Genomic DNA, 13,433 nt, shown 5'->3' on the forward strand with positions numbered 1-13,433 from the left:
GACTCCATAGTCTCTTTTCGTGTCACGTCAGGGACCATTGAGAGGCCTGGCAGATGGGCGTAGGCATTGATCCCAGAGCAGGGCGAGGTGAGAGTGAAGGAGCTAGTTGGGAACTGAAAGCTCTGGGCCTGGGGAAGACTCTGGGCCAGGATAAGAGGCTACTGTCCCTATAGGCTTTCTAGCGTGGGAAGGACACACCTTCTTTCATAAGGTAAGTCCCACAGCTGAATAGAGTTTAGGATGATGCAGAAAGATGATGAAGTCAGGGAGATCCAGTAAAGGCTGGAGGTAACTTTAGTCCAAGTATAAGGTCATGAAGTCTGGACGCCAGAGCTCCTACATCTCCCACAGGAAGTGGCTGCAGGTTGCCCTCTCCCTACACAGCGACGCTTGCTGAGAGAGGATAATTAGGATTCATAATCACCCCCAAGGCATTTAAGACTAGGAAGACTTTCTGAATTACAAAACAAAGCTCAAATGGAATTTACCATGAGGGTATGGAAAATGTATTTTATACTATTTTGATTCTTTGAAAATTGGTTATCTAGAATATACAGCTAAAAGCCTGCACTTAGCTCACCCTGCAGATTAGGGCCCACTGTTACTCTCGGGTGGGACCGCTTATCTTGACTTTTTAATGAAAGATTTCCAAGGAAGATGCCAGAGTAGCATTAGGCATTGCTTCCAGGCTGACAGTGCCAAAGTCAGTTTAGACATGGCAGATGCCAACCAGAGGTGACCCAAGCACAGCACGGGTTTGAACTGCACAGGGCTGCTTATAGGCAAGTGTATAACAGCACAGAGCTATAAATGTGTTTTCCTTAGCATTTCCTTGATCATGTTTTCTTTTTTTTTTTTTAGCTTACTTTATTTAAGAGTACAGTGTAACACACATAACTACAAAATCTGTGTTGACTTTATGTTATCGGTAAGGCTTCTCATCAACAGCTATTAGTAGTTAAGACTCTGGGGGGTTAAAAGTTTTATGCGGGGGGAGGGAGGCACCTGTGTGGCTCAGTCGGTTAAGCGTCAGACTTCGCCTCAGGTAATGATCTCACCCTTGTGTGTTCAAGGCCCATGTCAGGCTCTGTGCTGACAGGTGGGAGCCTGGGCTGCTTCAGATTCTGTCTCTCCCTCTGTCTCTGCTCCTCCCCTGCTTACACTCTTTCTGTCTGTCTGTCTGTCTCTCAAAAATAAACATAAAAAAAGATTTTTTTTAAAAGTTGTATGCAGATTTTCAGCTGTGTGGGAGACTGGCTCCCCAACCCCTGTGTTCAGGGTCATCTGTACAGCCGTAATGAGCAAAGCTTGAGGCAAAGTGAGCCTTAACATTCATCCATAAAATAAAGGAACCCCAATACAAAGATAAAATAAAGGAAACCCAGAAGTCAACCAGAATTGGGACAAAACGTTAGGGAGCAAATGAATGGAAAATGTCAAAGGAACGCAGTATATGATTTGTGTGTCAGAAAAGACATTAATAGTAACAGAAAGCTGTAGGAGACGGTTAAATGTGGCTGAGAGACTGTTTTTGCTGCATTCGTTGGGTGTGTCACACAGAGGGAAACAGCGCAAGGAAGTCGCCTTCAATAGGCTCATGGGCATGTTTCATGTCATCTCTTTGTGGCAGCGGTGGCTGGGTGCTCCATTGTTTTTGCCCCCCAGGTCCCCCATATGGGTTTGGCTCGCGGTAAATACCCAGCGTCAGCCAGCTGACTGTCGTCCTCGGTCCTGTCGGCCTGCTGGAGGCAGTTCTCGTGATGGTCTCCCCAGCTCGGGCATAGATCTCAGCAACACAAAACTGCCCTTTTCCTCGTTCCTTCCTCTCTTTTTAGCACTGCCTTGAGCTTTAGATCCCGCCAGGGAAGCTCGCTAGACCCAGTGTGCGGTGGGGGGCTAGGAGTGGGGGTGAGGAAGGTTTCCAAAAAGACTGCTATGGGCTGTCATCATTTTAAATTCAGGGCTCTGAGGAAGTATTGGTGGTATGAATGCCCTGCTAACAGTCATCATTTGCCTCTGTTGCCAGCACTCTGGTCTTCTGGAGAAAATAAACACATAAAATAAAAGCAAGAATTGAAAAGGTCCTTCCAAACAAATAGGACATTTCTTGCACAGGCCCCTCTCCCACCCCACTCCCACCACCACCACCGCATCCCCCCCAGAGCTGGCGGGAGTGAGGAGAGCTGTCCGCTGGCGTCCTCCAAATGCCCCTCTGGGATCTGGATTCTCTGGTCGGCTTCTGAAGCCAACAGGCCTGATTAAGGAAGGTCTGGCTCCACAGAAAGCTCTTTGTCGGTGTAGCTCAAAACAGATGATTTTTAAAAAACCCTGCATCAGTATTTACTTTGTCTTACAGTGGTTTGAGTCCAGCCAATGACACTGGAGCCAAAAAGAAGAAAAAGAAACAAAAAAAGAAGAAAGAGAAAGGCAATGAGACAGATTCAGCCCAGGACCAGCCTGTGAAGGTAACAAGGAGGCTCTGTTCTCTTGTGACTGAGAGAGTTGCTTTTTCAGAGGAGAGAGTGTGGGGGTAACTGTAGAGGATCAGTTCAGATTGACAGTCTCCCCTGGTGTTACTTCCAGATGGAGGAGTTGGACCCCCTGCTGCCCTAGACCTAGGTGATGACCCTGCTGTCCGCACCTTAAAAGGTGCAGCAGGTTAGACACTGAGCCCCGAGCAGGTGGCCGCCTCGGAATGTCCAGGTGCAGGTAGCTGCGTGTGGTGCTGTGCTCGGTGCCATAGAGCACATCCGTTGGAACAGCCCTGGCCGCCAAGAGTGGTTCTCAGCCTTTCCTGTCCTAAGTCCTCACCACTGGGAGATACAAGGCCTGTTCTTTTGAAGGCCAACCCATCTATATTGCAAGCACTCTCTTAGCGCCATAGTCATAATAGAAACTGTGAGTCCTGGAGTCCATTTCTGAGCCCCACAGTTGACCATTGACCTAGACCCTACGACCCAAGACTGACCCACTGACATGAAATTCAGGGAGGGATTGATTTGTTTCTTTTCTTTTTTTTTAATGTTTTTATTTATTTCTAGGAGAGAGAGAGAGAGAGAGAGAGAGACAGCGTGAGCAGGGGAGGGTCAGAGAGAGAGGGAGTCACAGACTGAAACAGGCTCCAGGCTCTGAGCTGGCAGTCAGCACATAGCCCGACGCGGGGCTCGAACCCACGAACCGCGAGATCATGACCTAAGCGAAAGTCGGACGCTTAACCGACTAAGCTACCCAGGCGCCCCAGGATTGATTTGTTTCTTAACAACATTGGGGCACCTGGGTGGCTCAGTTGGTTAAGCGTCCAACATCGGCTCAGGTCATGATTTCACGGTTTGTGAGTTCGAGCCCCACATCAGACTCTGTGCTGACAGCTGAGAGCCTGCAGCCTGCTTCAGATTCTGTGTCCCCCTCTCTCTCTGCCCCTCTCCCACTCATGCTGTGTCTCCCTCTCTCTCTCTGACCCTCCCTCACTCATGTTGTCTCTCAAAAATAAATAAACATTAAAAAAAAAAAAAAGNCAGGATTGATTTGTTTCTTAACAACATTGGGGCACCTGGGTGGCTCAGTTGGTTAAGCGTCCAACATCGGCTCAGGCCATGATTTCACGGTTTGTGAGTTCGAGCCCCACATCAGACTCTGTGCTGACAGCTGAGAGCCTGCAGCCTGCTTCAGATTCTGTGTCCCCCTCTCTCTCTGACCCTCCCTCACTCATGTTGTCTCTCAAAAATAAATAAACATTAAAAAAAAAAAAAAGAAAAAAGAACAACATTAAAAAACAAAACACCAGCACATTTTCTTCCAGGTGAAGTGCTCAGAATGGACCCCAGGGGAAGCTTAAACACATAACTCCTCTCTCCGAATTGCTGCCAGAGCAGGGTCTAACCCTCACAAGACACCTGGTCTTGACCCAGCACACCCACACTTTGTTATGTGCCACGAATATCGTGCTCCAACTTGTTGAGAAATGGTTTCAAGTCATTTTCTTACTGTTCTCAATGTCAAATCCACTGTGGGGGAAAAAACCCCAATACCCCACCATTATTCACCATTGGATTGGCCAGGTTCTTACCCGGTGCTTCATTTAAATTAACCCCAAACCTTCAACGTCCCTGCCAGGGAGGTGGGGGTCTTCCTCGTGTTTAAGATGGGAGCAGTGGCTCAGCCAGATCTCTGGGCCAGGGATTTCAGTTCCAGCCCTTGATTTGGCTTTAGAGGCTTTTGTGTCATTGTTTGTCTGGGGGGTGGGTGTTTAGAAGACTCCCCAAGGGGGATTTGAGCCCAAGCATGTATCAAAATGATTCATTTTGAAATTAGAAACAGTTAACAAAACACCATTCACACAGCGCCTGAGTGCCAGTGCAGGTAGCCAGGAAAAATCTAGGAAAAACAGTAAGACGGATGAAATGAAAATCTCTTGTAGTCCTACCTCTGGGAATAAGCACTATAACATGTTAGTTTATGTTCTTGTCCTCAATCTAAATGGAAAAAAAAAAAAAGTAGTGAAGTAAAAATATCAGAAGAAATTAGGAATATTTTTATATAATCATAAGCCTAACATAAGACCCAGAAGCCATAAGACAAAAGTGGACAAATTTAAGACTTCTCTGTTAAAGTTAAAAAGGTAAACAACAGAGTGGAAAAATACTTGTAATACATGAACCAATTTAAAATAATGAAATGAGTGGGCAGTTTATAAAACTAAAAATGTTCAAATCGGTGTATGAAAAGATGGTTAAATTCACAATGAAATTTAAAGTAATTTTTTTTTCTTCTAGATTGGTAGAATTTAAGGTTTGGCAAATCTAATGATGAGGGTAAGGAGAAATGTGCTCATTTGGATATTAATGTGATATTAATTAAGTGAACACACTGTTCATTGGGTTATTAATTGATACTCTGTTTCTAGAGAGCAGGTTGGTGATATATATTATAATTTCAAATGTGCATGTCCTTTGACCCAGCACACCTCTTTCTTAGGCTTTATCCTACAGAAATAAGTATCCCAGTGAGCAAAACTAGATGTACAGGGAAGTTCATTACAGCCTTGTTTGTAAAGCTGAAGAACAGAACCACGAAATGCCCATCGGTGAGAGACTCGCTAAATATATTGTGGTCCAGGCACAAAGTGGACTCAGTTGTTAGAATAAGCAGGTCTGTGTGTCCACATGGAAGGGTCTCTAAGACATAGTGTTTAAAGAACAACTTGTAGGGGCGCCCAGGGGGCTCAGGCGGTTAAGCGTCCAACTTCAGCTCAGGTCAAGATCTCACATTTTGTCAGTTTGAGCCCCATGTGGGGCTCTGTGCTGACAGCTCAGAGCCTGGAGCCTGCTTCGGACCCTGTGCGTCCATCTCTCTGTCCCTCTCCTGCTCGTACTCTGTCTCTGTCTCTCTCTCAAAAATAAATAAACATTAAATTAAAAAAATAAAGAATAGCTTATAGAATAATACCATATGACCCAATTCTAGTTTTTCAAAATTGTACGTGTGTGTGTGTGCGCGTGTCTGGAGCTTGCATGCAAAAAAGTCTGACATTATATTTGCCTCTTCTCATCCAACCTCCTAAATTAAGACTGTCGACCATAAGGATTATATTTAAAGGGTGGGATTGTTGGTTTTGTACTTTGTGAATGTATCATACATTTCTGCATTGTTTGAAATTTGACACTGAGCGTGTATCCCTTTTGCCATCAGGCATCATGAGACTAAGAAGGAGAAACCCGGTGCGGAACACCCACCTTCCCAATAGCCCATCCCTCATCACTCTTTGCCCAGTTGTCATATGACATCTGGCCTCTGGGATTGAGACGGAGGCCCCATACCCCTTCCTTGAGTGGCACCCCTTAACTACTGAATTGGTGATTGATCCAAAGTGCTTGTTAACATAATGGGCCTTTTCTCTCCCCAACTTTGTCTTGTCCAGATGAACTCTTTGCCCGCAGAGAGGATCCAGGAAATACAGAAGGCCATTGAACTGTTTTCAGTGGGTCAGGGACCCGCCAAAACCATGGAGGAGGCTAGCAAGCGAAGCTATCAGTTCTGGGACACGCAGCCAGTCCCCAAACTGGGTATGTATGTGCTTTCTTCCCCGGGTGAGGGCAAGCGATGCGTCCTAGCTGTGTGTAAGGTGCCGTGCTGGATTTGTGAGGGAGGACAGCAGAGTCCTGGCCTTCCTTCATGGTTATTTTTAGAAAGTGGTCTTTAAAACGCAGTATGGAAACGACTAGGGGTGCCTGGGTGGCTTATTTAGTTAAGCGTCCTACTCTTGATTTTAACTCAAGTCTTGATCTCAGGGTTGTTCATGAGTTCAAGCCCCAAGTTGGGCTCCACGCTGGGTGTGGAGCCTACTTTTTTTATTTTTTTATTTAGTTTTGAGAGAGAGAGAGCAAGCGCAAGAGGGTGGGGGAGGGGGGATTGGACAGAGGATTTGAAGGAGGCTCCATGCTGACAGCAGAGAACCTAACTCAGCTCAAACTCACAAACCATGAGACTGTGACCTGAGCCGAAGTCAGACGCTTAACTGAGCCACCCAGGCACCCATGGTTGTGAAGCCTACTTAAAAAAAAAAGGGGGAGGGGGGAATGGAAAAGACTAATGTTCAGGAACCTTATTATTTCACAGGAGTTCGTATTGAGAACAAATACTGATTCTTTTAGTCCATCATCATCTACTATAAGTCTACAAAGAAAAACAGTATATTGGCACACGGTGAGTGGAGATGTGTGCCCATGGGTCTGTCTTCCCACAAAGATTTTTACAGAGAGACTGTCTTGTTTATCTGGGCAAATGTCTAATCCTGGGTTGGGCCGAGTCCCCAACCTCTTTTCTTTGTCTCAGCCAGTACACACTTACCGGCTGTGTGGACCCCTGGAGTACCCTGTGCGGGTTTGGTTGGCACTCTTTATTTTTTTAATTTATTTATTTAAAAAAAAATCTTTTTTAACGTTGATTTATTTTTAAGAGGGAGAGAAAGAGAGCGTGAGCAAGGGAGGGGCAGAGAGAGAGGAAGACAGAATCCGAAGCAGGCTCCAGGCTCGGAGCTGTCAGCACAGAGCCCGATGTGGGGCTTGAACCCCCAGCCTATGAGATCATGACCTGAGCCGAAGTCAGACACTTACCCAACTGAGCCACCCAGGCACCCCTGGTTGGCAGTCTTTAAAACAGCTATACTTTTTTCTTTTTTAAATTTTTTAATGTTTTATTTATTTCTGAGAGAGAGAGAGACAGCGTGAGCAGGGGAGTGTCAGAGAAGAGAGGGAGATTCAGAATCTGAAACAAGCTCCAGGCTCTGAGCTGGCTGTCAGCACAGAGCCCAACGCAGGGCTCGAACCCACGAACTCTGAGATGATGACCTGAGCCGAAGTCGGATGCTTAACCGACTGAGCCACCCAGGCGCCCCTGGTTGGCAGTCTTTAAAACAGTTATACTGAACTCTGAAAGGGGTGGGACAGGCAGAAAATGTAAAGAGATGACAGGACAGGTGAGTTAGAGATTCCTGCTGAGACCAAGCCACAGCTAACGTCGATGGCTAACTTTAGGTGTTTCTATTGACCAAAAGTTTCTGGAGTGGTTACATCATGATTCTGGGCCCAATTTCTGTTTTCTCTGTGACTGAGAAAGTAAATATGTTGAAAAAACACGGGTGCAGACACTAGATGTAAGTGACCTTTAGGTATATGTGTTACCCAGAATATTTGGTGTGGAGGAGGGGGCAGGGGACGGCAGGGCTAGAGACCAGAGAGCGGAGAGGGGCAGCTTTGCCCACGGAGGAGGATATCCATTCCAGAGGCGGGGAGTGTGCGATACAGGCTGGTGCTCCTCAAAGTGTGGGCCCTGCTGAAAAGCTTGCAGACACGCAGACTCTCAGGCCCCACCTCAGACCTATGGGGTCTGAACTTGCAGGGGACTTGGTTCCACTTGGGAAGTTTTCAGAAACTGCTTTAGAGCAGATGCAGTTCTCGGACAGCTTAGTCACAATCCAGAAGCGAGCTGAGGTGCGCCCCACAGGGGGCGGGAAGCAGAACACTGCCTGGGTGGTGAGGAGCGGTGAATTGGCAGTGGGCATTATTCCAGAACCCTGTCCCGATCCACCTGCCTTGTCTGTCAGGCTTTCCAGGTCAGCCAGGTCCCAGGCGCACTGGCCAAGCCCTTCAAGAAGGCTTTGGATCACAGTAATGCTGTTAGTGGGGCATTGCTGGGAACGGGTCCCAGTGACCACTCCCTGCCAAGGAGTGGGAAGAACGCAGACAGCAGCACACACATCTCTGAGTGAGATGCATGAGAAAGCATTTTGTGGTGGCTGCCAGGCGTCCTGGCCCAGTTTTCAGATGGGGTTTGGGAGTTTTGGTCTGGTTTTATTCTTCTTTAGGAATTTGCAAATGGGTAACTTAGCTCCATTCTTCATAGACATGGAACCCAGGAAGGATGTGAGTTGAGATCCATGGACTTCTGTTCCTCATTAGTCCTGTTACACTGTGGTGTTTGCCTCAGTTTCTCCACCTGTAAACATAGAGAGCGCTCCAGTTTTGTTGTGAGAAGGTCCACAAGAAAGCCACGCGCTGGCTCCTGAGAGCTTCCTGACGCTCTCAGGAAGGTGGAGCGAGGCCGGCTGGATTTCTTCTGGATGTGCCTTCTGGGCCATGTGTGGTGCGGGGCTCTGGGGAAGGGCAGGTGCCCTGAGCACCTGACCAGTCTGCCTTTCAGGTCCACTGTCAGGCCCAGACGAAGGATTCCGGTCTTTAGTGAGTCAGCCCACCGAACGCACCACATTACAGGCTTCAGTTGGTCATGTGGCTGACACGTCAGCCTAATTCTTCCAGGTGTCCTGAGGGTAGTGCGACTTACAGCTTCTTGCCGTGACTTTCCTCCCGAGGGGGTGCTGGTGATCATGCCTGTCAAGTGTACCATTTACCCCCTGCCTTGTTGGGGGAGGTATGATTAGGTTGTATTCCACTAAAGAAGCCTGGAGTTCTTGAGAAGTTTACAACCATCCTAAGTTCACCATGAAGGGCCTTCTAAATAGCACACAAATCTCACATTCTTTGTTTCCAAGTCCTTCATGGTTGCTGCGGTGCCTGGTTTTGGATCTTTGATGTTGGAAGGCAGAGAGAATGTTGCGGGGAAAGTGTACAGAAAGAGACCTTCTCCGGGGTTTTCTTTAAAGTTCCCAGCGTCCTCAGTTGGCTCCTGGGTTTGGGTGGTCTAGAGATCATTGGCTGCCCTCCCAGCATGCTGTGTGGCAGCCTCCCTCACCGACACAACAGGAGGCACTTGAGCCCTGAGAAGCTGGAGGACAGGCTGCTCCCCACAGGTCAAAGCCACGAAGCGAGGCACTGGCAGGAGAATGTGGCAGAGCCTACGGCCACTCCTGCACCTTGTTGGCACCCCAGACGTGAATGCATAAGAAGTGGCATCAGCTTTCTAAGTATTTTCCTGTAACTCTGCTTTGTCAGCTGTGTCTTGCAGATATCAAACAGCCTTGAGGCAGCCTGTGAGAACTGGTTTGCCATTGTCGGGGGCCCGCATCTTGCTGGGTGCCAGGTGCCCGTGAGGACAAGGACCTATGCTGTTCTGTTCACCAGCTCCCACCCCAGAGCTGGTGCATTCTGGGCCCCCTGAGCATGTGGTGAAGGAGGGAGTGGAAATGCTTGTTGCTTGGAGGGCCTTGTGACCAGCATAAGCAAAAAGACTTAGTCTATTTTTTTTTTTAATGTCTATTTTTGAGAGAGAGAGAGTAGGGGAGGGGCAGAGAGAGAGGTAGACACAGAATCCGAAGCGGGCTCCAGGCTCTGAGCTGTCAGCACAGAACCTCACGCTGGGCTTGAACTTACAAGCCATGAGATCATGACCTGCGCCAAAGTTGGATGCTTACCTGACTGAGCTGTCCAAGTGCCCCTATTTTTTAAAGTGTGTTCTGCACTCAGCATGAAGCTCAATGTGGGGCTTGAACTCATGACTTGAGATCAAGAGTCAGACACTTGGGGTGCCTGGGTGGTTCATTTGGTTAAGCGTCTGACTCTTGAGTTTGGCTTGGGTCATGATCTCACGGTTTTGTTTTGTTTTTTAATTTACTTATGTTAAAGTTTTTTTTAAAGTTTATTTATTTTGAGAGAGAGCTTGAGCTGGGGAGGGGCAGAGAGAGAGAGAGAGAGAGAATCCCAAACAGTCTCTACAGGGTCAGCAGAGAGCCTGATGTGGGGCTTGAGCCCACAAAACCGTGAGATCATGACCTGAGCTGAAATCAAGAGTTGGATGCTCAACCAACTGAGCCACCCAAATGCCCCATGATCTCACAGTTCTTGAGTTCAAGCCCTGCATCGGGCTCTGACAGCACAGAGCCTACTTAAGAATCTTTCTCCCTCCCTTTGCCCCTCCCCTACTTGCACTGGCATGCTCATTCATTCTCTGTAAATAGATAGATAGATAGATAGATAGATAGATAGATAGATAGATAGATAGATGAATATTAAAAAAAAAAAGATCGGATGCTTAACGGACTAAGCCACCCAGATAACCCTAAAAGGATTTAGCCTTGAGGTTATTGTAGTGCAGTGAGGAAGACCACCACTGTCTTGTCCTTGGAAATCATTTAGGAAAAAATTAAAAGATTCTGAAGTTAGGGGCGCCTGGATGGCTCAGTTGGGTGGCTGTCCAACTCTTGAAGTCATGATTCCAGGGTCATGGGATCGAGCCCCACATTGGGCTCTGTGCTGGGTGTGAAGCCTGCTTGGGATTCCTTCTCTCCTTCTGCCCTTGTCCCCAGCTCGAGCTTACCCTCAAAAAAACAAAAAACAGTTTCTGGAGTTCAATGTACTTTGGAAAAGGTATAAATTCCGTATAAGGCGGGGAACATCAACCAGCACCTCAACAAGACTAGCGTAGAAATCTTAGGACTTTCCAAGGGTCTAGCCCTCGGCTTTGTGGGCTCCAAAAATTTTGCATGGCGGTGAATTGGAATTAGATTGACTTCTATTCCGTTAATTCACAAGGGCTAGTTTATGAATAAATCAGAAGGCCAGTTTCAAAACTAGGAAGGAGAATTATAATCTCTTTCCCAAGCAAACCTGCTGGGGAGCCTGATGTAAATAGGGGGTAGCTGGATGCTTCCTTGCTCTGTGCCCCTTTCGTTGCTTGTACTTTCCCGCATGTTGGTAATGACTCATTCATGAAATATTCACCAGAAGATGGTACATCTCGTGGGAACAGGGACCTGTCTTTCCCTGCAATATCCAGTGCATGATGTCTGAAGCAGGGCGATGCTCACTTAATGTGCTAAGTGAGAGAAAGTTAGATGGTCGGTCCTAATAGTGTCGTCCTCAGCTCATAGCCTGAGGTGGCCGTTTCCACGGTCGATGCCCCACAGGACCATGACCCGGGAGGGTCTGCAGCTGCCTGTTACACATTAGAATGACACGTTTGGGTCAGGGGTCTGAAAGTCAGGAAAAGCCTAGATTGAGTGCCTCATGTGTACAGAGCCTGATGCTGGCAGCAAGCAGTGTGGGTCCCTTTTGAAGGCTCTGTTTTCGGAATGTGTTAAACATGACATTCTTCCAGTTGTGAGGGTGAATGACCTGTGGATTGTAGAAACTAAATAATGCCAAGGGCCAAAATTAAGTGGTCGGTTCGTTCAGGTTGTCACACGTGAGTCCAAGTTGGCTGTGCGTGGGCATCAGGGCTGTGTCATCTGACACCCCCAAGCGCTCTCCACGCACTCCACAGAGGTGGGCTGTCTGTCTGGCCTGGGGATGTCATGGCAAGGGTAACTTCCCAGCAGCGTTGTGTAGATTCAGTGATTCAGCCTGTAGACACTGAGGGACCAAGTCGGCGGCAGCAGTTCACTGGCCCATGTTGCTGAAAGCCAAGGCTGACAGGGCCTCAATTGAGCCTGGCGCCTCGATGCCATCATCTGGTTCAGCAGTGGGCCCAGTACATTGTTGCCGCTGACACAAAAGCAGCCTTGTTGCAACTCCTTATAAATCCATCCAGGTTGATGGGCCTGAGCCAGGACCAAGGCAGTTGTTTTTTACACCAGCCGGGAGGCAGGAAGCCAAATTAGTCAAGATAAATGTTTGTCATTTAGTAACCGAAGGGAGATTTAAAAGAATTTCCAAAAAGGGGCCCCTGGGTGGCTCAGTCGGTTAAGCGTCCGACTTCGGCTCAGGTCACGATGTCACGGTTCGTGGGTTCGAGCCCTGCATCAGGCTCTATGCTGACAGCTAGCTCAGAGCCTGGATCCTGTTTCGGATTCTGTGTCCCCCTCTCTCTCTGCCCCTCCCCTGCTCAAGCTCTCTCTCTCTCTCTCTCTCTCTCTCTCCTTTAGAAATAAATAAAACATTAAAAAATTTTTTAAAGAATTTCCAAAAAAAACCAAGCACCTTGGATCTTAGCGATTGTTCTGAAACTTTGCCACGAGTTGGCTTTCAGCTGGGGACTGAGGGCGGCTGGAGAGATGGTCTGCAGTTGCCAAGCACAGAGTGTTCTTCAGCTGGAGGGCTCCTAGGGACAGGAGGAATTTGCCGTGGTCGATGTCTGAGCTGAGCCCCCTTCCCTCCCCCGGGAGATGGAGGGTGAGGCTCTGTGCTCTTCTTCCAGGAGAAGTGGTGAACACGCACGGGCCCGTGGAGCCTGACAAAGACAACATCCGCCAGGAGCCCTACACCCTGCCCCAGGGCTTCACCTGGGATGCCTTGGACCTGGGGGACCGTGGTGTGGTGAGTAGGCCTGGGCAGGCCGCGGTGTGGATTCAGTGAGCCCTGCTGCCGTACATGCAGAGACAGGTGCTCCTCAAGTTTTCTTCAAGAGCTCTGTTGAGAGCCAATCCAAGCAGGTCGGGGCAGACACACACCTCTCCCACCCCGGCCCCCCGTCTGTTACCTCTGGGGCCTGCCCGAGACACCACATGAAAGAGCACTCGGCTTCTCGGGCAGGGTGAGAGTTAGGCTCCGCAGCTCCCCAGAGTGATCCTCTGCTCCCAGGTGTTCGTTGGTCTCATTCATCTTTTCATCTCTTGTCTTAACAACACCCTGGCTGGTTAGTTGGCTGACATTGACCTTCTTGCTCCTCTGTGTACCTGTGTCACAGCCACTCTACTTCTCAGTGGTTCGGTTCCCTCGTACAGCTGGGGTGCTTGCTCCCAGACAGTCCCTGCCATGCCCGGAGTGGAAAGGGCTTATGAGATGAAACGTGGCTTTTGATAGTTTGCCTTGTCCCTCTGAAAGGCTTCAAGCCCCAGGGTGTCGGGGCCGGCCCCCCCGTCTGGCCCAGTGGCTCTGAGGCCGCCCCTTTTCTCTCTGCAGCTGAAAGAGCTCTACGGCCTCCTGAACGAGAACTACGTGGAGGATGACGACAACATGTTCCGGTTCGACTACTCCCCGGACTTTCTGCTGTGGTGAGCCGTGAGGGCTTCCTGGCTTGGGTGGGCGTGGGGCAGGGCCGCTACA

At 48.6% G+C, this 13,433-nt stretch overlaps 1 protein-coding gene across 1 annotated transcript in view; it reads left to right on the forward strand.

The window, feature by feature from the left end:
• Window positions 1–13,433, forward strand: part of NMT1 (N-myristoyltransferase 1) — a 31,510-nt gene that overhangs the window by 9,915 nt on the left and 8,162 nt on the right. The window contains exons 2-5 of the mRNA XM_077747776.1: window positions 2,357–2,465; window positions 5,918–6,062; window positions 12,586–12,704; window positions 13,290–13,381. Coding sequence (XP_077603902.1) covers window positions 2,357–2,465; window positions 5,918–6,062; window positions 12,586–12,704; window positions 13,290–13,381 — 465 coding nt within the window. The remainder of the gene's footprint in view (window positions 1–2,356; window positions 2,466–5,917; window positions 6,063–12,585; window positions 12,705–13,289; window positions 13,382–13,433) is intronic.

This window comes from Crocuta crocuta, unplaced genomic scaffold (assembly GCF_008692635.1).
Source record: "Crocuta crocuta isolate KB4526 unplaced genomic scaffold, BGI_CrCroc_1.0 scaffold289, whole genome shotgun sequence".
NCBI lineage: Eukaryota > Metazoa > Chordata > Mammalia > Carnivora > Hyaenidae > Crocuta > Crocuta crocuta.